The sequence below is a fragment of the Haliotis asinina genome, chromosome 1 (assembly GCF_037392515.1).
Source record: "Haliotis asinina isolate JCU_RB_2024 chromosome 1, JCU_Hal_asi_v2, whole genome shotgun sequence".
Lineage (NCBI taxonomy): Eukaryota > Metazoa > Mollusca > Gastropoda > Lepetellida > Haliotidae > Haliotis > Haliotis asinina.
In genome coordinates this window covers 29641130-29668455 of record NC_090280.1, presented here as the reverse complement: position 1 = coordinate 29668455, position 27326 = coordinate 29641130, and the positions used below count along the sequence as shown (strand labels likewise).

The 27326-nt window shown below is 40.3% G+C and overlaps 1 protein-coding gene across 1 annotated transcript; it reads right to left on the bottom strand.

Annotated features, from left to right (window-relative positions):
* Positions 1-1243: 1243 nt before the first annotated feature.
* LOC137278354 (beta-porphyranase A-like) lies at positions 1244-26821 on the bottom strand. Its single transcript, XM_067810645.1, has 3 exons — positions 26470-26821; positions 24334-24478; positions 1244-2728 (listed from the first exon to the last, which is right to left on the bottom strand). Exons 1-3 carry the CDS (start codon positions 26695-26697, stop codon positions 1263-1265), a joined length of 1839 nt encoding a protein of 612 aa, XP_067666746.1. The 5' UTR covers positions 26698-26821; the 3' UTR covers positions 1244-1262.
* Positions 26822-27326: the final 505 nt, after the last annotated feature.

Sequence of the window (27326 nt, the reverse complement as noted above, 5' to 3'; positions counted from 1 at the left end):
TGTCGTATTGGCCATACGAGATATACTCATGAATACCTTTTGAAAGGTGTGCATCCTCCATTCTGCATCCCTTGTGATGAAAGAATCACAGTCAAGCATATCTTGCTTGACTGTGTTGAGTATTCCATCACAAGGGATCAGTATTTTAATTCACAAACTATGAAGGATCTTTTTAGCAATATTAGCCCTCATTTAATTATTGCATTTTTAAAGGAATTAGATTTGTTAATTGAACTGTAAATAGATAAATATTTTAAAATTGGAAGATTAAATTAGAAACTCAAATCGTTCGTGGCTGTACCCTCAAAGGGGGTTGAAGTACCGTAAAACAATTGTCCTCCTGAGAGGGTACATAAGTCCAAAAACATTTGAAGTAAATTTAAGTTTTCCATCTTTTTAATCGTAGAATGTGTGTTTTTAGTTTATGGCTAGATTTGTCTACAATTGCTAACAGCTGAAGGGATGATCTAAATCCAACTAGGGTCCATGCAGGAAGCAAATGTACTGTAAGTCCCCATGGTCCTTAGTATGGTGATCTACCTCTAGTTGTTGGCAACCTATAGCTCATTTATATATTGTACTGTCCTCTATAGATGCATTGTTTTAGGTCTATTCACTAGTTTTACATTCTACAAGGATTCTGTGATATTCTAGTTAGTTTTACTGTCCTTCGTCGACAGGGTTTTACAATGTAAGTGCTATTAATTCATTTGTATTATCATAATTACTCATTAAATGCTCTCGTCACGATATGGCTGCAATATTGCCGATGTGACGTTAAATATTAACTCACTCACTCACTGAGTGAATTATCTGTATATTCTCTATGTCCCTACATGTGATGTATGAGAATAAAGTTCTTCTTCGTTAATACAGGGTCTGATGATCAGTGTAAACCGGATCTTCACGGATATATCGCTGTGCAACCTCAGCTGGAAGTCTGCTAGAATTACCAAGGCTTTTACCAAATGTCTTATCTTGTCTAACATTCATTTTAGCAATGGTTGCTCAAGACCGGTTGTATGTCAGCATCCTGATACGACTGTATTGAATTTTGGAATATTCTAAAATCAGCTAAGTTCTTCATTACTGCAACTCCCTTATGTATGATTCTTTTCTATTTACTTCGATCTTTCTTTATGTAACAGATCTATGGTTTGCAGGTCTAAGCAAACAGTATCGCTCCGTGCGGCAAGAACTTGTATATCTACATGTCTGAGAATATTTAAATCAACAGCTTGTGTTCTGGAAGAGGATTTTATCTAATGAAATTTTCCAACAACCAGTGCCACGGATGTCACGTGACCACCGTTTCCGTCAAACGTCATGCTGACTGTATTTGACCTGTGGACCTGTCCTTGAGGCACTTTGAACACCCACACGTTCCATTTTGTTTTTCCGTCAACCTTCATGGCATCAAACAGCATATAACTTGAAGATAACGTGTGGCCATTGAAGACAACGGTCTTTGGTTTTGCATTGGCATTCTTGTCGCGGCTAATTCCTAGTCTAAGATATGATGAATGGTATCCGGAGCTGGGTAGATCGATGGTTGTCTGTGCATGTCCGTTGCTGATAGGGATGATCATTTTCTTGCCATAGTATGTGTTCTCGTTATCCGTGCGTATTCCATTAAAGTTGTAGTTAGTTTTAAACTTGTAGAAGCATGTTGACGATCCAGGCAGACCGACGGTGCCATGAAGCTTAGACCTGTCGAAATGGTAATTGGCATGAATAGATGGATTATCATTTTCGAACAGAACACATGTTTTTTCGCCCGTGGTAGGGTTAAGCCAGTTGTTGGGAAAGTCCAGTTTTATATTCTGCGATTTACTTCCATAGTTGTGGAGTAGAACCACCATCTCTTTGGTGCGAGGATTAGCAAGGGCAAGAGGTGAAACAATTCTCTCCTGTCCATCGTACTGACTTGAGACTCGTAGAAACTTTTGATCACTGATGAAGTTTTTCCAAAACGTGAAGAATTTCGTATTTTGAAGAGGATGACCATCCCTGGTAAACAATGATTTTCGAAGGGCAGTATGGCCTGGAAATTGTTCATTTGAAAGGAGAAATACGGTAACTCTGTCGATAAATTCTCTCAGGTTAAGGAAAGTAAACATGAAGCCATTTTCTTGGTATATTGTTTCAAAGTCTAGCATTCCATTTTCAAAATTTGGGCCAAATGATTGCAGGTTACCCAGACCTAATCCAAATTCAGTGTTAACCAACTGAACGTTCTTTCCTTTTTTCATATATGAATAATTCTCCACCATGTCAAGAGAAGCGACCAGACGAGCTTCGTTCATTCCAAAGTAGGTGTGATTTCCACCTGAGATATGCAGATAGTTGTAGGAATGGAAAGAGAAAAAGTCCAAGTGATCAAGAGACATGTCCAGAAACTTCGCAGTTCTCTTCCATGAGCTAAAGTTATTTTCGTCTGATTTTCGTAATGCCATACTGGTGTACGACGGTCCGGCAACTTTCATTCCAAATCTTTTTTTCAACTTGTCGGCCACGGCTCTGTGAAAGTCTATATTCGTTTGTGGGTCAATAATATCTTCGTACCAGTCAGGTTCATTGATGACCTCGAATATGTGGGGAAGGCGACCTCCTGTGTAGTCCTTGGCACTCTGAACCATCAGCGACACAAACTCTGATGCAGCGTCAATGTTGTTTGGGAATCCGCCATGATGATGAGACTTACCTATCCAGGCGGGCCAGCTCCTACCTTTATGGGAAGACCATATGCAGTGATAGAAAATGTACGTCAAACATCAAACATTATCACCGTATGTTGGACATCTTCAAAGTTAAATAAGCGTATGTGAATAGTTACATTGTAGACATTTAGAACTCTTTCGCCATCGGTACTCTGCTGCCAACTGATTAATACGCGTACCTCATACGAAGGAAAGAAAATGAACATTGAAACACGCAGTTTATCCTTTGGCACGTTACACCCGTTCCATGACGGCCTTGTCATGAGTTTACAATAAGTATATCAGGGTGTTTATATACCTCTTGAAAACATTTAGCGGCATTACATACCTTGTATGTTCCAGACCATGTCGGAGATGTTATTCCCATAGTTAGGTAGCTGTTGCATGTACATTTAGCGGCATTACACACCTTGTATGTTCCAGACCATGCCGTGCATGTACATTTAGAGGCATTACATACCTCGTATGTTCCAGACCATGTCGGAGATGTTATTCCCATAGTTAGCTAGTTGTTGCATGTACATTTAGAGGCATTACATACCTTGTATGTTCCAGACCATGTCGGAGATGTTATTCCCATAGTTAGCTAGTTGTTGCATGTACATTTAGCGGCATTACATACCTTGTATGTTCCAGACCATGTCGGAGATGTTATTCCCATAGTTAGCTAGTTGTTGCATGTACATTTAGCGGCATTACATACCTTGTATGTTCCAGACCATGTCGGAGATGTTATTCCCATAGTTAGCTAGTTGTTGCATGTACATTTAGCGGCATTACATACCTTGTATGTTCCAGACCATGTCGGAGATGTTATTCCCATAGGTAGCTAGTTGTTGCATGTACATTTAGCGGCATTACATACCTTGTATGTTCCAGACCATGTCGGAGATGTTATTCCCACAAGTACCTAGTTGTTCCACGTACATTTAGCGGCATTACATACCTTGTATGTTCCAGACCATGTCGGAGATGTTATTCCCATAGTTAGCTAGTTGTTGCATGTACATTTAGCGGCATTACATACCTTGTATGTTCGAGGCCATGTCGGAGATGTTATTCCCATAGTTAGCTAGTTGTTGCATGTACATTTAGAGGCATTACATACCTTGTATGTTCCAGACCATGTCGGAGATGTTATTCCCATAGCTAGCTAGTTGTTGCATGTACATTTAGCGGCATTACATACCTTGTATGTTCCAGACCATGTCGGAGATGTTATTCCCATAGTTAGCTAGTTGTTGCATGTACATTTAGAGGCATTACATACCTTGTATGTTCCAGACCATGTCGGAGATGGTATTCCCATAGTTAGCTAGTTATTGCATGTACATTTAGCGGCATTACATACCTTGTATGTTCCAGACCATGTTGGAGATGTTATTCCCATAGTTAGCTAGTTGTTGCATGTACATTTAGCGGCATTACATACCTTGTATGTTCCAGGCCATGTCGGAGATGTTATTCCCATAGTTAGCTAGTTGTTGCATGTACATTTAGCGGCATTACATACCTTGTATGTTCCAGACCATGTCGGAGATGTTATTCCCATAGTTAGCTAGTTGTTGCATGTACATTTAGCGGCATTACATACCTTGTATGTTCCAGACCATGTCGGAGATGTTATTCCCGTAGTTAGCTAGTTGTTGCATGTACATTTAGAGGCATTACATACCTTGTATGTTCCAGACCATGTCGGAGATGTTGTTCCCATAGTTAGCTAGTTGTTGCATGTACATTTAGAGGCATTACATACCTTGTATGTTCCAGACCATGTTGGAGATGGTATTCCCGTAGATAGGTAGTTGTTGCATGTACATTTAGAGGCATTACATACCTTGTATGTTCCAGACCATGTCGGAGATGTTATTCCCATAGGTAGCTAGTTGTTGCATGTACATTTAGCGGCATTACATACCTTGTATGTTCCAGACCATGTCGGAGATGTTATTCCCATAGTTAGCTAGTTGTTGCATGTACATTTAGCGGCATTACATACCTTGTATGTTCCAGACCATGTCGGAGATGTTATTCCCGTAGTTAGCTAGTTGTTGCATGTACATTTAGAGGCATTACATACCTTGTTTGTTCCAGACCATGTCGGAGATGTTATTCCCATAGTTAGCTAGTTGTTGCATGTACATTTAGAGGCATTACATACCTTGTATGTTCCAGACCATGTCGGAGATGTTATTCCCATAGTTAGCTAGTTGTTGCATGTACATTTAGCGGCATTACATACCTTGTATGTTCCAGACCATGTCGGAGATGTTATTCCCATAGTTAGCTAGTTGTTGCATGTACATTTAGAGGCATTACATACCTTGTATGTTCCAGACCATGTCGGAGATGTTATTCCCATAGTTAGCTAGTTATTGCATATACATTTAGAGGCATTACATACCTTGTATGTTCCAGACCATGTCGGAGATGTTATTCCCATAGTTAGCTAGTTGTTGCATGTACATTTAGCGGCATTACATACCTTGTATGTTCCAGACCATGTTGGAGATGTTATTCCCATAGTTAGCTAGTTGTTGCATGTACATTTAGCGGCATTACATACCTTGTATGTTCCAGGCCATGTCGGAGATGTTATTCCCATAGTTAGCTAGTTGTTGCATGTACATTTAGCGGCATTACATACCTTGTATGTTCCAGACCATGTCGGAGATGTTATTCCCATAGTTAGCTAGTTGTTGCATGTACATTTAGCGGCATTACATACCTTGTATGTTCCAGACCATGTCGGAGATGTTATTCCCGTAGTTAGCTAGTTGTTGCATGTACATTTAGAGGCATTACATACCTTGTATGTTCCAGACCATGTCGGAGATGTTGTTCCCATAGTTAGCTAGTTGTTGCATGTACATTTAGAGGCATTACATTCCTTGTATGTTCCAGACCATGTCGGAGATGGTATTCCCGTAGATAGGTAGTTGTTGCATGTACATTTAGAGGCAGTACATACCTTGTATGTTCCAGACCATGTCGGAGATGTTATTCCCATAGTTAGCTAGTTGTTGCATGTACATTTAGCGGCATTACATACCTTGTATGTTCCAGACCATGTCGGAGATGTTATTCCCATAGTTAGCTAGTTGTTGCATGTACATTTAGCGGCATTACATACCTTGTATGTTCCAGACCATGTCGGAGATGTTATTCCCGTAGATAGCTAGTTGTTGCATGTAGATTTAGAGGCATTACATACCTTGTTTGTTCCAGACCATGTCGGAGATGTTATTCCCATAGTTAGCTAGTTGTTGCATGTACATTTAGAGGCATTACATACCTTGTATGTTCCAGACCATGTCGGAGATGTTATTCCCATAGTTAGCTAGTTGTTGCATGTACATTTAGCGGCATTACATACCTTGTATGTTCCAGACCATGTCGGAGATGTTATTCCCATAGTTAGCTAGTTGTTGCATGTACATTTAGAGGCATTACATACCTTGTATGTTCCAGAAAATGTCGGAGATGTTATTCCCATAGTTAGCTAGTTATTGCATGTACATTTAGCGGCATTACATACCTTGTATGTTACAGACCATGTCGGAGATGTTATTCCCATAGTTAGCTAGTTGTTGCATGTACATTTAGCGGCATTACATACCTTGTATGTTCCAGACCATGTTGGAGATGTTATTCCCATAGTTAGCTAGTTGTTGCATGTACATTTAGCGGCATTACATACCTTGTATGTTCCAGACCATGTCGGAGATGTTATTCCCATAGGTAGCTAGTTGTTGCATGTACATTTAGAGGCATTACATACCTTGTATGTTCCAGACCATGTCGGAGATGTTATTCCCATAGTTAGCTAGTTGTTGCATGTACATTTAGCGGCATTACATACCTTGTATGTTCCAGACCATGTTGGAGATGTTATTCCCATAGTTAGCTAGTTGTTGCATGTACATTTAGAGGCATTACATACCTTGTATGTTCCAGACCATGTCGGAGATGTTATTCCCATAGTTAGCTAGTTGTTGCATGTACATTTAGCGGCATTACATACCTTGTATGTTCCAGACCATGTCGGAGATGTTATTCCCATAGTTAGCTAGTTGTTGCATGTACATTTAGCGGCATTACATACCTTGTATGTTCCAGACCATGTCGGAGATGTTATTCCCGTAGTTAGCTAGTTGTTGCATGTAGATTTAGAGGCATTACATACCTTGTTTGTTCCAGACCATGTCGGAGATGTTATTCCCATAGTTAGCTAGTTGTTGCATGTACATTTAGAGGCATTACATACCTTGTATGTTCCAGACCATGTCGGAGATGTTATTCCCATAGTTAGCTAGTTGTTGCATGTACATTTAGCGGCATTACATACCTTGTATGTTCCAGACCATGTCGGAGATGTTATTCCCATAGTTAGCTAGTTGTTGCATGTACATTTAGAGGCATTACATACCTTGTATGTTCCAGACCATGTCTGAGATGTTATTCCCATAGTTAGCTAGTTATTGCATGTACATTTAGCGGCATTACATACCTTGTATATTCCAGACCATGTCGGAGATGTTATTCCCATAGTTAGCTAGTTGGTGCATGTACATTTAGCGGCATTACATACCTTGTATGTTCCAGACCATGTTGGAGATGTTATTCCCATAGTTAGCTAGTTGTTGCATGTACATTTAGAGGCATTACATACCTTGTATGTTCCAGACCATGTCGGAGATGTTATTCCCGTAGTTAGCTAGTTGTTGCATGTACATTTAGAGGCATTACATACGTTGTATGTTCCAGACCATGTCGGAGATGTTATTCCCGTAGTTAGGTAGTTGTTGCATGTACATTTAGAGGCATTACATACCTTGTATGTTCCAGACCATGTCGGAGATGTTGTTCCTATAGGTAGCTAGTTGTTGCATGTACATTTAGCGGCATTACATACCTTGTATGTTCCAGACCATGTCGGAGATGTTGTTCCCATAGTTAGCTAGTTGTTGCATGTACATTTAGCGGCATTACATACCTTGTATGTTCCAGACCATGTCGGAGATGTTGTTCCCATAGTTAGCTAGTTGTTGCATGTACATTTAGAGGCATTACATACCTTGTATGTTCCAGACCATGTCGGAGATGGTATTCCCGTAGATAGGTAGTTGTTGCATGTACATTTAGAGGCAGTACATACCTTGTATGTTCCAGACCATGTCGGAGATGTTATTCCCATAGTTAGCTAGTTGTTGCATGTACATTTAGCGGCATTACATACCTTGTATGTTCCAGACCATGTCGGAGATGTTATTCCCATAGTTAGCTAGTTGTTGCATGTACATTTAGCGGCATTACATACCTTGTATGTTCCAGACCATGTCGGAGATGTTATTCCCGTAGTTAGCTAGTTGTTGCATGTAGATTTAGAGGCATTACATACCTTGTTTGTTCCAGACCATGTCGGAGATGTTATTCCCATAGTTAGCTAGTTGTTGCATGTACATTTAGAGGCATTACATACCTTGTATGTTCCAGACCATGTCGGAGATGTTATTCCCGTAGTTAGGTAGTTGTTGCATGTACATTTAGAGGCAGTACATACCTTGTATGTTCCAGACCATGTCGGAGATGTTGTTCCCATAGGTAGCTAGTTGTTGCATGTACATTTAGGGGCATTACATACCTTGTATGTTCCAGACCATGTCGGAGATGTTGTTCCCATAGTTAGCTAGTTGTTGCATGTACATTTAGCGGCATTACATACCTTGTATGTTCCAGACCATGTCGGAGATGTTGTTCCCATAGTTAGCTAGTTGTTGCATGTACATTTAGAGGCATTACATACCTTGTATGTTCCAGACCATGTCGGAGATGGTATTCCCGTAGATAGGTAGTTGTTGCATGTACATTTAGAGGCAGTACATACCTTGTATGTTCCAGACCATGTCGGAGATGTTATTCCCATAGTTAGCTAGTTGTTGCATGTACATTTAGCGGCATTACATACCTTGTATGTTCCAGACCATGTCGGAGATGTTATTCCCATAGTTAGCTAGTTGTTGCATGTACATTTAGCGGCATTACATACCTTGTATGTTCCAGACCATGTCGGAGATGTTATTCCCGTAGTTAGCTAGTTGTTGCATGTAGATTTAGAGGCATTACATACCTTGTTTGTTCCAGACCATGTCGGAGATGTTATTCCCATAGTTAGCTAGTTGTTGCATGTACATTTAGAGGCATTACATACCTTGTATGTTCCAGACCATGTCGGAGATGTTAATCCCGTAGTTAGGTAGTTGTTGCATGTACATTTAGAGGCATTACATACCTTGTATGTTCCAGACCATGTCGGAGATGTTATTCCCATAGTTAGCTAGTTGTTGCATGTACATTTAGCGGCGTTACATACCTTGTATGTTCCAGACCATGTCGGAGATGTTATTCCCGTAGTTAGCTAGTTGTTGCATGTAGATTTAGAGGCATTACATACCTTGTTTGTTCCAGACCATGTCGGAGATGTTATTCCCATAGTTAGCTAGTTGTTGCATGTACATTTAGAGGCATTACATACCTTGTATGTTCCAGACCATGTCGGAGATGTTATTCCCATAGTTAGCTAGTTGTTGCATGTACATTTAGCGGCATTACATACCTTGTATGTTCCAGACCATGTCGGAGATGTTATTCCCATAGTTAGCTAGTTGTTGCATGTACATTTAGCGGCATTACATACCTTGTATGTTCCAGACCATGTCGGAGATGTTATTCCCGTAGTTAGCTAGTTGTTGCATGTAGATTTAGAGGCATTACATACCTTGTTTGTTCCAGACCATGTCGGAGATGTTATTCCCATAGTTAGCTAGTTGTTGCATGTACATTTAGAGGCATTACATACCTTGTATGTTCCAGACCATGTCGGAGATGTTATTCCCATAGTTAGCTAGTTGTTGCATGTACATTTAGCGGCATTACATACCTTGTATGTTCCAGACCATGTCGGAGATGTTGTTCCCATAGTTAGCTAGTTGTTGCATGTACATTTAGCGGCATTACATACCTTGTATGTTCCAGACTATGTCGGAGATGTTGTTCCCATAGTTAGCTAGTTGTTGCATGTACATTTAGAGGCATTACATACCTTGTATGTTCCAGACCATGTCGGAGATGGTATTCCCGTAGATAGGTAGTTGTTGCATGTACATTTAGAGGCAGTGCATACCTTGTATGTTCCAGACCATGTCGGAGATGTTATTCCCATAGTTAGCTAGTTGTTGCATGTACATTTAGCGGCATTACATACCTTGTATGTTCCAGACCATGTCGGAGATGTTATTCCCATAGTTAGCTAGTTGTTGCATGTACATTTAGCGGCATTACATACCTTGTATGTTCCAGACCATGTCGGAGATGTTATTCCCGTAGTTAGCTAGTTGTTGCATGTAGATTTAGAGGCATTACATACCTTGTTTGTTCCAGACCATGTCGGAGATGTTATTCCCATAGTTAGCTAGTTGTTGCATGTACATTTAGAGGCATTACATACCTTGTATGTTCCAGACCATGTCGGAGATGTTGTTCCCATAGGTAGCTAGTTGTTGCATGTACATTTAGCGGCATTACATACCTTGTATGTTCCAGACCATGTCGGAGATGTTGTTCCCATAGTTAGCTAGTTGTTGCATGTACATTTAGCGGCATTACATACCTTGTATGTTCCAGACCATGTCGGAGATGTTGTTCCCATAGTTAGCTAGTTGTTGCATGTACATTTAGAGGCATTACATACCTTGTATGTTCCAGACCATGTCGGAGATGGTATTCCCGTAGATAGGTAGTTGTTGCATGTACATTTAGAGGCAGTACATACCTTGTATGTTCCAGACCATGTCGGAGATGTTATTCCCATAGTTAGCTAGTTGTTGCATGTACATTTAGCGGCATTACATACCTTGTATGTTTCAGACCATGTCGGAGATGTTATTCCCATAGTTAGCTAGTTGTTGCATGTACATTTAGCGGCATTACATACCTTGTATGTTCCAGACCATGTCGGAGATGTTATTCCCGTAGTTAGCTAGTTGTTGCATGTACATTTAGAGGCATTACATACCTTGTTTGTTCCAGACCATGTCGGAGATGTTATTCCCATAGTTAGCTAGTTGTTGCATGTACATTTAGAGGCATTACATACCTTGTATGTTCCAGACCATGTCGGAGATGTTATTCCCGTAGTTAGGTAGTTGTTGCATGTACATTTAGAGGCATTACATACCTTGTATGTTCCAGACCATGTCGGAGATGTTGTTCCCATAGTTAGCTAGTTGTTGCATGTACATTTAGCGGCGTTACATACCTTGTATGTTCCAGACCATGTCGGAGATGTTATTCCCGTAGTTAGCTAGTTGTTGCATGTAGATTTAGAGGCATTACATACCTTGTTTGTTCCAGACCATGTCGGAGATGTTATTCCCATAGCTAGCTAGTTGTTGCATGTACATTTAGAGGCATTACATACCTTGTATGTTCCAGACCATGTCGGAGATGTTATTCCCATAGTTAGCTAGTTGTTGCATGTACATTTAGCGGCATTACATACCTTGTATGTTCCAGACCATGTCGGAGATGTTATTCCCATAGTTAGCTAGTTGTTGCATGTACATTTAGCGGCATTACATACCTTGTATGTTCCAGACCATGTCGGAGATGTTATTCCCGTAGTTAGCTAGTTGTTGCATGTAGATTTAGAGGCATTACATACCTTGTTTGTTCCAGACCATGTCGGAGATGTTATTCCCATAGCTAGCTAGTTGTTGCATGTACATTTAGAGGCATTACATACCTTGTATGTTCCAGACCATGTCGGAGATGTTATTCCCATAGTTAGCTAGTTGTTGCATGTACATTTAGCGGCATTACATACCTTGTATGTTCCAGACCATGTCGGAGATGTTGTTCCCATAGTTAGCTAGTTGTTGCATGTACATTTAGAGGCATTACATACCTTGTATGTTCCAGACCATGTCGGAGATGTTATTCCCATAGTTAGCTAGTTATTGCATGTACATTTAGCGGCATTACATACCTTGTATGTTCCAGACCATGTCGGAGATGTTATTCCCATAGTTAGCTAGTTGTTGCATGTACATTTAGCGGCATTACATACCTTGTATGTTCCAGACCATGTTGGAGATGTTATTCCCATAGTTAGCTAGTTGTTGCATGTACATTTAGCGGCATTACATACCTTGTATGTTCCAGACCATGTCGGAGATGTTATTCCCATAGTTAGCTAGTTGTTGCATGTACATTTAGAGGCATTACATACCTTGTATGTTCCAGACCATGTCGGAGATGTTATTCCCATAGTTAGCTAGTTGTTGCATGTACATTTAGCGGCATTACATACCTTGTATGTTCCAGACCATGTTGGAGATGTTGTTCCCATAGTTAGCTAGTTGTTGCATGTACATTTAGAGGCATTACATACCTTGTATGTTCCAGACCATGTCGGAGATGTTATTCCCATAGTTAGCTAGTTGTTGCATGTACATTTAGCGGCATTACATACCTTGTATGTTCCAGACCATGTCGGAGATGTTATTCCCGTAGTTAGCTAGTTGTTGCATGTAGATTTAGAGGCATTACATACCTTGTTTGTTCCAGACCATGTCGGAGATGTTATTCCCATAGTTAGCTAGTTGTTGCATGTACATTTAGAGGCATTACATACCTTGTATGTTCCAGACCATGTCGGAGATGTTATTCCCATAGTTAGCTAGTTGTTGCATGTACATTTAGCGGCATTACATACCTTGTATGTTCCAGACCATGTCGGAGATGTTATTCCCATAGTTAGCTAGTTGTTGCATGTACATTTAGAGGCATTACATACCTTGTATGTTCCAGACCATGTCGGAGATGTTATTCCCATAGTTAGCTAGTTATTGCATGTACATTTAGCGGCATTACATACCTTGTATGTTCCAGACCATGTCTTAGATGTTATTCCCATAGTTAGCTAGTTGGTGCATGTACATTTAGCGGCATTACATACCTTGTATGTTCCAGACCATGTTGGAGATGTTATTCCCATAGTTAGCTAGTTGTTGCATGTACATTTAGAGGCATTACATACCTTGTATGTTCCAGACCATGTCGGAGATGTTATTCCCGTAGTTAGCTAGTTGTTGCATGTACATTTAGAGGCATTACATACGTTGTATGTTCCAGACCATGTCGGAGATGTTATTCCCGTAGTTAGGTAGTTGTTGCATGTACATTTAGAGGCATTACGTACCTTGTATGTTCCAGACCATGTCTTAGATGTTATTCCCATAGTTAGCTAGTTATTGCATGTACATTTAGCGGCATTACATACCTTGTATGTTCCAGACCATGTCTTAGATGTTATTCCCATAGTTAGCTAGTTGTTGCATGTACATTTAGCGGCATTACATACCTTGTATGTTCCAGACCATGTTGGAGATGTTATTCCCATAGTTAGCTAGTTGTTGCATGTACATTTAGCGGCATTACATACCTTGTATGTTCCAGACCATGTCGGAGATGTTGTTCCCATAGTTAGCTAGTTGTTGCATGTACATTTAGAGGCATTACATACCTTGTATGTTCCAGACCATGTCGGAGATGTTATTCCCATAGTTAGCTAGTTATTGCATGTACATTTAGCGGCATTACATACCTTGTATGTTCCAGACCATGTCGGAGATGTTATTCCCATAGTTAGCTAGTTGTTGCATGTACATTTAGAGGCATTACATACGTTGTATGTTCCAGACCATGTCGGAGATGTTATTCCCATAGTTAGCTAGTTGTTGCATGTACATTTAGAGGCATTACATACCTTGTATGTTCCAGACCATGTCGGAGATGTTATTCCCATAGTTAGCTAGTTGTTGCATGTACATTTAGCGGCATTACATACCTTGTATGTTCCAGACCATGTTGGAGATGTTATTCCCATAGTTAGCTAGTTGTTGCATGTACATTTAGAGGCATTACATACCTTGTATGTTCCAGACCATGTCGGAGATGTTATTCCCATAGTTAGCTAGTTGTTGCATGTACATTTAGCGGCATTACATACCTTGTATGTTCCAGACCATGTCGGAGATGTTATTCCCGTAGTTAGCTAGTTGTTGCATGTAGATTTAGAGGCATTACATACCTTGTTTGTTCCAGACCATGTCGGAGATGTTATTCCCATAGTTAGCTAGTTGTTGCATGTACATTTAGAGGCATTACATACCTTGTATGTTCCAGACCATGTCGGAGATGTTATTCCCATAGTTAGCTAGTTGTTGCATGTACATTTAGCGGCATTACATACCTTGTATGTTCCAGACCATGTCGGAGATGTTATTCCCATAGTTAGCTAGTTGTTGCATGTACATTTAGAGGCATTACATACCTTGTATGTTCCAGACCATGTCGGAGATGTTATTCCCATAGTTAGCTAGTTATTGCATGTACATTTAGCGGCATTACATACCTTGTATGTTCCAGACCATGTCTTAGATGTTATTCCCATAGTTAGCTAGTTGGTGCATGTACATTTAGCGGCATTACATACCTTGTATGTTCCAGACCATGTTGGAGATGTTATTCCCATAGTTAGCTAGTTGTTGCATGTACATTTAGAGGCATTACATACCTTGTATGTTCCAGACCATGTCGGAGATGTTATTCCCGTAGTTAGCTAGTTGTTGCATGTACATTTAGAGGCATTACATACGTTGTATGTTCCAGACCATGTCGGAGATGTTATTCCCGTAGTTAGGTAGTTGTTGCATGTACATTTAGAGGCATTACGTACCTTGTATGTTCCAGACCATGTCGGAGATGTTGTTCCCATAGGTAGCTAGTTGTTGCATGTACATTTAGCGACATTACATACCTTGTATGTTCCAGACCATGTCGGAGATGTTGTTCCCATAGTTAGCTAGTTGTTGCATGTACATTTAGCAGCATTACATACCTTGTATGTTCCAGACCATGTCGGAGATGTTGTTCCCATAGTTAGCTAGTTGTTGCATGTACATTTAGAGGCATTACATACCTTGTATGTTCCAGACCATGTCGGAGATGGTATTCCCGTAGATAGGTAGTTGTTGCATGTACATTTAGAGGCAGTACATACCTTGTATGTTCCAGACCATGTCGGAGATGTTATTCCCATAGTTAGCTAGTTGTTGCATGTACATTTAGCGGCATTACATACCTTGTATGTTCCAGACCATGTCGGAGATGTTATTCCCATAGTTAGCTAGTTGTTGCATGTACATTTAGCGGCATTACATACCTTGTATGTTCCAGACCATGTCGGAGATGTTATTCCCGTAGTTAGCTAGTTGTTGCATGTAGATTTAGAGGCATTACATACCTTGTTTGTTCCAGACCATGTCGGAGATGTTATTCCCATAGTTAGCTAGTTGTTGCATGTACATTTAGCGGCATTACATACCTTGTATGTTCCAGACCATGTCGGAGATGTTATTCCCGTAGTTAGGTAGTTGTTGCATGTACATTTAGAGGCATTACATACCTTGTATGTTCCAGACCATGTCGGAGATGTTGTTCCCATAGGTAGCTAGTTGTTGCATGTACATTTAGCGGCATTACATACCTTGTATGTTCCAGACCATGTCGGAGATGTTGTTCCCATAGTTAGCTAGTTGTTGCATGTACATTTAGCGGCATTACATACCTTGTATGTTCCAGACCATGTCGGAGATGTTGTTCCCATAGTTAGCTAGTTGTTGCATGTACATTTAGAGGCATTACATACCTTGTCTGTTCCAGACCATGTCGGAGATGGTATTCCCGTAGATAGGTAGTTGTTGCATGTACATTTAGAGGCAGTACATACCTTGTATGTTCCAGACCATGTCGGAGATGTTATTCCCATAGTTAGCTAGTTGTTGCATGTACATTTAGCGGCATTACATACCTTGTATGTTCCAGACCATGTCGGAGATGTTATTCCCATAGTTAGCTAGTTGTTGCATGTACATTTAGCGGCATTACATACCTTGTATGTTCCAGACCATGTCGGAGATGTTATTCCCGTAGTTAGCTAGTTGTTGCATGTAGATTTAGAGGCATTACATACCTTGTTTGTTCCAGACCATGTCGGAGATGTTATTCCCATAGTTAGCTAGTTGTTGCATGTACATTTAGAGGCATTACATACCTTGTATGTTCCAGACCATGTCGGAGATGTTAATCCCGTAGTTAGGTAGTTGTTGCATGTACATTTAGAGGCATTACATACCTTGTATGTTCCAGACCATGTCGGAGATGTTATTCCCATAGTTAGCTAGTTGTTGCATGTACATTTAGCGGCGTTACATACCTTGTATGTTCCAGACCATGTCGGAGATGTTATTCCCGTAGTTAGCTAGTTGTTGCATATAGATTTAGAGGCATTACATACCTTGTATGTTCCAGACCATGTCGGAGATGTTATTCCCATAGTTAGCTAGTTGTTGCATGTACATTTAGCGGCGTTACATACCTTGTATGTTCCAGACCATGTCGGAGATGTTATTCCCGTAGTTAGCTAGTTGTTGCATGTAGATTTAGAGGCATTACATACCTTGTTTGTTCCAGACCATGTCGGAGATGTTATTCCCATAGTTAGCTAGTTGTTGCATGTACATTTAGAGGCATTACATACCTTGTATGTTCCAGACCATGTCGGAGATGTTAATCCCGTAGTTAGGTAGTTGTTGCATGTACATTTAGAGGCATTACATACCTTGTATGTTCCAGACCATGTCGGAGATGTTATTCCCATAGTTAGCTAGTTGTTGCATGTACATTTAGCGGCGTTACATACCTTGTATGTTCCAGACCATGTCGGAGATGTTATTCCCGTAGTTAGCTAGTTGTTGCATATAGATTTAGAGGCATTACATACCTTGTTTGTTCCAGACCATGTCGGAGATGTTATTCCCATAGTTAGCTAGTTGTTGCATGTACATTTAGAGGCATTACATACCTTGTATGTTCCAGACCATGTCGGAGATGTTATTCCCATAGATAGCTAGTTGTTGCATGTACATTTAGCGGCATTACATACCTTGTATGTTCCAGACCATGTCGGAGATGTTATTCCCATAGTTAGCTAGTTGTTGCATGTACATTTAGCGGCATTACATACCTTGTATGTTCCAGACCATGTCTTAGATGTTGTTCCCATAGTTAGCTAGTTGGTGCATGTACATTTAGCGGCATTACATACCTTGTATGTTCCAGACCATGTTGGAGATGTTATTCCCATAGTTAGCTAGTTGTTGCATGTACATTTAGCGGCATTACATACCTTGTATGTTCCAGACTATGTCGGAGATGTTGTTCCCATAGTTAGCTAGTTGTTGCATGTACATTTAGAGGCATTACATACCTTGTATGTTCCAGACCATGTCGGAGATGGTATTCCCGTAGATAGGTAGTTGTTGCATGTACATTTAGAGGCAGTACATACCTTGTATGTTCCAGACCATGTCGGAGATGTTATTCCCATAGTTAGCTAGTTGTTGCATGTACATTTAGCGGCATTACATACCTTGTATGTCCCAGACCATGTCGGAGATGTTATTCCCATAGTTATCTAGTTGTTGCATGTACATTTAGCGGCATTACATACCTTGTATGTTCCAGACCATGTCGGAGATGTTATTCCCGTAGTTAGCTAGTTGTTGCATGTAGATTTAGAGGCATTACATACCTTGTTTGTTCCAGACCATGTCGGAGATGTTATTCCCATAGTTAGCTAGTTGTTGCATGTACATTTAGAGGCATTACATACCTTGTATGTTCCAGACCATGTCGGAGATGTTATTCCCGTAGTTAGGTAGTTGTTGCATGTACATTTAGAGGCATTACATACCTTGTATGTTCCAGACCATGTCGGAGATGTTGTTCCCATAGGTAGCTAGTTGTTGCATGTACATTTAGCGGCATTACATACCTTGTATGTTCCAGACCATGTCGGAGATGTTGTTCCCATAGTTAGCTAGTTGTTGCATGTACATTTAGCGGCATTACATACCTTGTATGTTCCAGACCATGTCGGAGATGTTGTTCCCATAGTTAGCTAGTTGTTGCATGTACATTTAGAGGCATTACATACCTTGTATGTTCCAGACCATGTCGGAGATGGTATTCCCGTAGATAGGTAGTTGTTGCATGTACATTTAGAGGCAGTACATACCTTGTATGTTCCAGACCATGTCGGAGATGTTATTCCCATAGTTAGCTAGTTGTTGCATGTACATTTAGCGGCATTACATACCTTGTATGTTCCAGACCATGTCGGAGATGTTATTCCCATAGTTAGCTAGTTGTTGCATGTACATTTAGCGGCATTACATACCTTGTATGTTCCAGACCATGTCGGAGATGTTTTTCCCGTAGTTAGCTAGTTGTTGCATGTACATTTAGAGGCATTACATACCTTGTTTGTTCCAGACCATGTCGGAGATGTTATTCCCATAGTTAGCTAGTTGTTGCATGTACATTTAGCGGCATTACATACCTTGTATGTTCCAGACCATGTCGGAGATGTTATTCCCATAGTTAGCTAGTTGTTGCATGTACATTTAGCGGCATTACATACCTTGTATGTTCCAGACCATGTCGGAGATGTTATTCCCGTAGTTAGCTAGTTGTTGCATGTAGATTTAGAGGCATTACATACCTTGTTTGTTCCAGACCATGTCGGAGATGTTATTCCCATAGTTAGCTAGTTGTTGCATGTACATTTAGAGGCATTACATACCTTGTATGTTCCAGACCATGTCGGAGATGTTATTCCCATAGTTAGCTAGTTGTTGCATGTACATTTAGCGGCATTACATACCTTGTATGTTCCAGACCATGTCGGAGATGTTATTCCCATAGTTAGCTAGTTGTTGCATGTACATTTAGAGGCATTACATACCTTGTATGTTCCAGACCATGTCGGAGATGTTATTCCCATAGTTAGCTAGTTCTTGCTAGTTGTTGCATGTAGATTTAGAGGCATTACATACCTTGTTTGTTCCAGACCATGTCGGAGATGTTATTCCCATAGGTAGCTAGTTGTTGCATGTACATTTAGAGGCATTACATACCTTGTATGTTCCAGACCATGTCGGAGATGTTATTCCCATAGTTAGCTAGTTGTTGCATGTACATTTAGCGGCATTACATACGTTGTATGTTCCAGACCATGTCGGAGATGTTATTCCCATAGTTAGCTAGTTGTTGCATGTACATTTAGAGGCATTACATACCTTGTATGTTCCAGACCATGTCGGAGATGTTATTCCCATAGTTAGCTAATTATTGCATGTACATTTAGCGGCATTACATACCTTGTATGTTCCAGACCATGTCTTAGATGTTATTCCCATAGTTAGCTAGTTGGTGCATGTACATTTAGCGGCATTACATACCTTGTATGTTCCAGACCATGTTGGAGATGTTATTCCCATAGTTAGCTAGTTGTTGCATGTACATTTAGAGGCATTACATACCTTGTATGTTCCAGACCATGTCGGAGATGTTATTCCCGTAGTTAGCTAGTTGTTGCATGTACATTTAGAGGCATTACATACGTTGTATGTTCCAGACCATGTCGGAGATGTTATTCCCGTAGTTAGGTAGTTGTTGCATGTACATTTAGAGGCATTACATACCTTGTATGTTCCAGACCATGTCGGAGATGTTGTTCCCATAGGTAGCTAGTTGTTGCATGTACATTTAGCGGCATTACATACCTTGTATGTTCCAGACCATGTCGGAGATGTTGTTCCCATAGTTAGCTAGTTGTTGCATGTACATTTAGCGGCATTACATACCTTGTATGTTCCAGACCATGTCGGAGATGTTGTTCCCATAGTTAGCTAGTTGTTGCATGTACATTTAGAGGCATTACATACCTTGTATGTTCCAGACCATGTCGGAGATGGTATTCCCGTAGATAGGTAGTTGTTGCATGTACATTTAGAGGCAGTACATACCTTGTATGTTCCAGACCATGTCGGAGATGTTATTCCCATAGTTAGCTAGTTGTTGCATGTACATTTAGCGGCATTACATACCTTGTATGTTCCAGACCATGTCGGAGATGTTATTCCCATAGTTAGCTAGTTGTTGCATGTACATTTAGCGGCATTACATACCTTGTATGTTCCAGACCATGTCGGAGATGTTATTCCCGTAGTTAGCTAGTTGTTGCATGTAGATTTAGAGGCATTACATACCTTGTTTGTTCCAGACCATGTCGGAGATGTTATTCCCATAGTTAGCTAGTTGTTGCATGTACATTTAGAGGCATTACATACCTTGTATGTTCCAGACCATGTCGGAGATGTTATTCCCGTAGTTAGGTAGTTGTTGCATGTACATTTAGAGGCATTACATACCTTGTATGTTCCAGACCATGTCGGAGATGTTGTTCCCATAGGTAGCTAGTTGTTGCATGTACATTTAGCGGCATTACATACCTTGTATGTTCCAGACCATGTCGGAGATGTTGTTCCCATAGTTAGCTAGTTGTTGCATGTACATTTAGCGGCATTACATACCTTGTATGTTCCAGACCATGTCGGAGATGTTGTTCCCATAGTTAGCTAGTTGTTGCATGTACATTTAGAGGCATTACATACCTTGTCTGTTCCAGACCATGTCGGAGATGTTATTCCCGTAGATAGGTAGTTGTTGCATGTACATTTAGAGGCAGTACATACCTTGTATGTTCCAGACCATGTCGGAGATGTTATTCCCATAGTTAGCTAGTTGTTGCATGTACATTTAGCGGCATTACATACCTTGTATGTTCCAGACCATGTCGGAGATGTTATTCCCATAGTTAGCTAGTTGTTGCATGTACATTTAGCGGCATTACATACCTTGTATGTTCCAGACCATGTCGGAGATGTTATTCCCGTAGTTAGCTAGTTGTTGCATGTAGATTTAGAGGCATTACATACCTTGTTTGTTCCAGACCATGTCGGAGATGTTATTCCCATAGTTAGCTAGTTGTTGCATGTACATTTAGCGGCATTACATACCTTGTATGTTCCAGACCATGTCGGAGATGTTATTCCCATAGTTAGCTAGTTGTTGCATGTACATTTAGCGGCATTACATACCTTGTATGTTCCAGACCATGTTGGAGATGTTATTCCCATAGTTAGCTAGTTGTTGCATGTACATTTAGAGGCATTACATACCTTGTATGTTCCAGACCATGTCGGAGATGTTATTCCCATAGGTAGCTAGTTGTTGCATGTACATTTAGAGGCATTACATACGTTGTATGTTCCAGACCATGTCGGAGATGTTATTCCCATAGTTAGCTAGTTGTTGCATGTACATTTAGAGGCAGTACATACCTTGTATGTTCCAGACCATGTCGGAGATGTTATTCCCATAGTTAGCTAGTTGTTGCATGTACATTTAGCGGCATTACATACCTTGTATGTTCCAGACCATGTCGGAGATGTTATTCCCATAGTTAGCTAGTTGTTGCATGTACATTTAGCGGCATTACATACCTTGTATGTTCCAAACCATGTCGGAGATGTTATTCCCATAGTTAGCTAGTTGTTGCATGTACATTTAGCGGGATTACATACCTTGTATGTTCCAGACCATGTCGGAGATGTTATTCCCATAGTTAGCTAGTTGTTGCATGTACATTTTAGAGGCATTACATACCTTGTATGTTCCAGACCATGTCGGAGATGTTATTCCCATAGTTAGCTAGTTGTTGCATGTACATTTAGAGGCATTACATACCTTGTATGTTCCAGACCATGTCGGAGATGTTATTCCCATAGTTAGCTAGTTGTTGCATGTACATTTAGAGGCATTACATACCTTGTATGTTCCAGACCATGTCGGAGATGTTATTCCCATAGTTAGCTAGTTGTTGCATGTACATTTAGAGGCAGTACATACCTTGTATGTTCCAGACCATGTCGGAGATGTTATTCCCATAGTTAGCTAGTTGTTGCATGTACATTTAGCGGCATTACATACCTTGTATGTTCGAAACCATGTCGGAGATGTTATTCCCATAGTTAGCTAGTTGTTGCATGTACATTTAGCGGGATTACATACCTTGTATGTTCCAGACCATGTCGGAGATGTTATTCCCGTAGTTAGCTAGTTGTTGCATGTAGATTTAGAGGCATTACATACCTTGTATGTTCCAGACCATGTTGGAGATGTTATTCCCATAGTTAGCTAGTTGTTGCATGTACATTTAGAGGCATTACATACCTTGTATGTTCCAGACCATGTCGGAGATGTTATTCCCATAGTTAGCTAGTTGTTGCATGTACATTTAGAGGCAGTACATACCTTGTATGTTCCAGACCATGTCGGAGATGTTATTCCCATAGTTAGCTAGTTGTTGCATGTACATTTAGCGGCATTACATACCTTGTATGTTCCAGACCATGTTGGAGATGTTATTCCCATAGTTAGCTAGTTGTTGCATGTACATTTAGCGGCATTACATACCTTGTATGTTCCAGACCATGTCGGAGATGTTATTCCCGTTGTTAGCTAGTTGTTGCATGTACATTTAGCGGCATTACATACCTTGTATGTTCCAGACCATGTCGGAGATGGTATTCCCGTAGTTAGGTAGTTGTTGCATGTAAATTTAGCGGCATTACATACCTTGTATGTTCCAGACCATGTCGGAGATGTTATTCCCATAGTTAGCTAGTTGTTGCATGTACATTTAGAGGCAGTACATACCTTGTATGTTCCAGACCATGTCGGAGATGTTATTCCCATAGTTAGCTAGTTGTTGCATGTACATTTAGCGGCATTACATACCTTGTATGTTCCAGACCATGTCGGAGATGGTATTCCCGTAGTTAGGTAGTTGTTGCATGTAAATTTAGCGGCATTACATACCTTGTATGTTCCAGACCATGTCGGAGATGTTATTCCCATAGTTAGCTAGTTGTTGCATGTACATTTAGAGGCAGTACATACCTTGTATGTTCCAGACTATGTCGGAGATGTTATGCCCATAGTTAAGTAGCTGTTGCATGTACATTTAGAGGCATTACATACCTTGTATGTTCCAGACCATGTCGGAGATGTTATTCCCATAGTTAGCTAGTTGTTGCATGTACATTTAGAGGCAGTACATACCTTGTATGTTCCAGACCATGTCGGAGATGTTATTCCCATAGTTAGCTAGTTGTTGCATGTACATTTAGCGGCATTACATACCTTGTATGTTCCAGACCATGTTGGAGATGTTATTCCCATAGTTAGCTAGTTGTTGCATGTACATTTAGCGGCATTACATACCTTGTATGTTCCAGACCATGTCGGAGATGTTATTCCCGTTGTTAGCTAGTTGTTGCATGTACATTTAGCGGCATTACATACCTTGTATGTTCCAGACCATGTCGGAGATGGTATTCCCGTAGTTAGGTAGTTGTTGCATGTAAATTTAGCGGCATTACATACCTTGTATGTTCCAGACCATGTCGGAGATGTTATTCCCATAGTTAGCTAGTTGTTGCATGTACATTTAGAGGCAGTACATACCTTGTATGTTCCAGACCATGTCGGAGATGTTATTCCCATAGTTAGCTAGTTGTTGCATGTACATTTAGCGGCATTACATACCTTGTATGTTCCAGACCATGTCGGAGATGGTATTCCCGTAGTTAGGTAGTTGTTGCATGTAAATTTAGCGGCATTACATACCTTGTATGTTCCAGACCATGTCGGAGATGTTATTCCCATAGTTAGCTAGTTGTTGCATGTACATTTAGAGGCAGTACATACCTTGTATGTTCCAGACTATGTCGGAGATGTTATGCCCATAGTTAAGTAGCTGTTGCATGTACATTTAGAGGCATTACATACCTTGTATGTTCCAGACCATGTCGGAGATGGTATTCCCGTAGTTAGCTAGTTGTTGCATGTACATTTAGCGGCATTACATACCTTGTATGTTCCAGACCATGTCGGAGATGTTATTCCCATAGTTAGCTAGTTGTTGCATGTACATTTAGCGGCATTACATACCTTGTATGTTCCAGACCATGTCGGAAATGGTATTCCCATAGTTAGCTAGTTGTTGCATGTACATTTAGAGGCATTACATACCTTGTATGTTCCAGACCATGTCGGAGATGTTATTCCCATAGTTAGCTAGTTGTTGCATGTACATTTAGCGGCATTACATACCTTGTATGTTCCAGACCATGTCGGAGATGGTATTCCCGTAGTTAGCTAGTTGTTGCATGTACATTTTAGAGGCATTACATACCTTGTATGTTCCAGACCATGTCGGAGATGTTATTCCCATAGTTAGGTAGTTGTTGCATGTACATTTAGAGGCATTACATACCTTGTATGTTCCAGACCATGTCGGAGATGTTGTTCCCATAGTTAGCTAGTTGTTGCATGTATATTTAGCGGCATTACATACCTTGTATGTTCCAGACCTTGTCGGAGATGTTATTACCGTAGTTAGGTAGTTGTTGCATGTAAATTTAGAGGCAGTACATACCTTGTATGTTCCAGACCATGTCGGAGATGTTATTCCCATAGTTAGCTAGTTGTTGCATGTACATTTAGCGGCAGTACATACCTTGTATGTTCCAGACCATGTCGGAGATGTTATTCCCATAGTTAGCTAGTTGTTGCATGTAATACGTGAATGACTTTGACTGAAGTGCGTGGTCCTGAAGATGGGTGGGGTCTGGATAACCATGGTGACTTGAACTTTGGGGCCACTGAATAAAAAATAACAATGAAATAATAACCATTATCTGGTCCAGACTCGATAATGTCAGACCACCGACATGAAAGTTGATTTTTTCTGAGAGTGGCGTGGAAGTAAAAAATCTTTCACTCCACTGCGGTTAAGTTATTTGCTGGCGTGGTTTTCTGCTTAAAAGACCACAGTGAAATATTTCATGCTTCACCCACCCATGGTGTCATGTGAGACATATATTGTTGAAATATGGAGACTTGAAGTTATTTAAGATACAGAAATTTGTGCCAGATACATCAACAGTTTACTTACGATCACTTATCTTGGCGAGAGCTAATATCATATGATAAGCAAGAACCTGATTCAAAACAGTCAAACCTAAAGATCTACTCTACAGATATAGTGAGTGGGTTAAAATTTAGATTGACATCAGTAGTATTTAAGTCATAGAGACTACAAATGTTTTTGGTATGCAACATATATATTTTGTTATTTTAAAAAGACCCCCCCCCCCCCCCCCCAAAAAAAAAGCAAAAAACAGGACCCCCCAAAAATCAATTTAAAAAAACAACAAAAAACAAAAACGAAAGAAAAAACGAAACCCAAAACAAATAAAACCAAAAACCAAAAAAATATGAATAAAAAATATAAAACACCGAAAAGAACCCACAAATCTCCCAAAACGAAAAACAAAAACACCCCCCCGAAAAAAACAAAACAAAAACAAACCCCCAAAAAAACAAACAAAAAAACCCCAAAAAACAAACAAAACAAAAAACAAAACAAAACACAAATACCCAGACATCAATGAACGGTAAAATATACTAAGTGACATTCTTTCTTTAGGCCACTATAAGAACAAGAGATGGTAAGATGGTTATATTGTGATTATTGGATTGCTGAGATCTGTGTGATGTACTCCATACACTGACAGTGCCACAACTAGTTCCATTAGGCTTCACCGCCGTTCCAAAACATAGGTATACAAATGTCAAGTCACAAGGACAAAAATTTAAATGGGGATTGGCAGCCCGGAACCGATGGTCTGTGAGGACAGTTGATCTCTAAACATCTCAGCCCTGGTGCATGTAGCCGGCAGAAATCTGTCACGTAGGTGACATAGGACGATTTGATGGTCTTCTGCTCGTGACGTCACAAGTGGACGACCCGACCTGGGGCGATCAGAAGTGGTGCCAGTTTGTTGTAGACGACCTCGCAAGTCATACACAGTACGACGGCTGCATCACATTGCTCTTGTGACGTTAATAACTGATCATCCCGCTTGCAACATGCCAACGGCACGTTCACGTTGCACATTTGACAGCCGTGGCATTTAAAGTACCGTTGGAACAGTGGTTTGAAAATTTTTTTTCAATTCTTGAGGTCAATGCTCACACGTACAAATGAAGAAAACTTCGATGCGAAGATCACGTGATCGACTGCACGTGCAAAACCTGATTTGAAATTAACGCCATTTGCACGACGAATGGATAGGTTTGAGTGTGATTTGCTAACGTTTTCTCTAAAGTCGAAAGATAGGGATCCCATTTCGGATACAAAGATGTATCATCAGAGAAAAAGGACTTTTTACTTTTAAAATTACATTTTGTGAAATTTTTTTTTGAATCAGTATAAGTATACTATCAAAGATGTTTTCTTGATGTCTTTTAGAAGGATTTAGAAGTTGTCATAGATGACCAAGATATTTTAATCGATTTAAGCGTCATCGTTCTTTCCAACACAATGTTTCCACATGTTTCGGAATCTTTACCTTGTGAAGGCATCTGCAGTAATCCCGAAAGCTTAAGTCCCTAAAATATCTTCGTTATCAAAGATGTTGCTTTAAAACTAGTATGGAACCATAAAATATATCATCATATGTAACAATACAATAGAAACCAGGCTGTTGATGATCAGCAACTAAAAGGATATTAGTATACTAGGGACCATGCGCAGTCACAGTAGTTTGGCTACCTTCACAGAATATGATGAGGTTTACTTTATACGTACATTTGTAAATAGCTGTATGTCTCTGTTCACCCAACGCCCGGCAGCCGTTCCAATAGCCTTACACTTTGGAATTAGGTTCAGGTGGGTGAGACCATTGATTTTGTTCCATCGTTCAACTTCATAATGGACACGTCCACCCTGGGAAAGCCACTCGTTGTAGATTGTGACAGTTGTGTCAGAGAACGCTGATCTCCACACCAGTAGGGTGGAAAGGAGCTGTAGCAACATTTTCCTGCGGTATTTTGACTGTCCTGTTGACTAACATGGGCTTATAAATATACCATTCAAGGTTGTAATCAACATGTGAAAGGAGCATGTGGCATTCGTCAGGTAAAGTGTAGAGCGTGTAATCAAGATAAGAGCAAACGATGTTAGTCGGTAACTCTCTTGGCATTCTTTAAACTGACTAGGAAGTCTTCAAACATTTAGTTTGTTTCAACCTCAAGATGTAAAAGGACAGTACGGTAGTCCAGTGGTGAAAGCAGTCGCTCGTTAAGCCGAAAACACGGGTTCGATTCCCCATATAAATACATTGTAGTGAAATTTATTTCTGGCATTCCCCGCCGTGGAATTGCTTGAATATTTATAAAGGCGGTTCAAAACCAAACTCGCTCGCTAAAGAAGTGAATGATAAATATATCGTCACAAATACTTGAAATATCATAAACGTTCATATTGTTAAGTGCTATCTTATCCCGTTTTGTCCGCTCTACACTAGTTCTGCCTGCATTCAAATTGATTACAGTCCAGCGGCTTGCTGGTAGAACAGCCAGGTGATAACAAAGCGTGTGAAGATGGGGTCATCTCAAAAGCCGTTATCTGGTTACCACTTGAGATGTTCAATGGGAGTCCGTGTT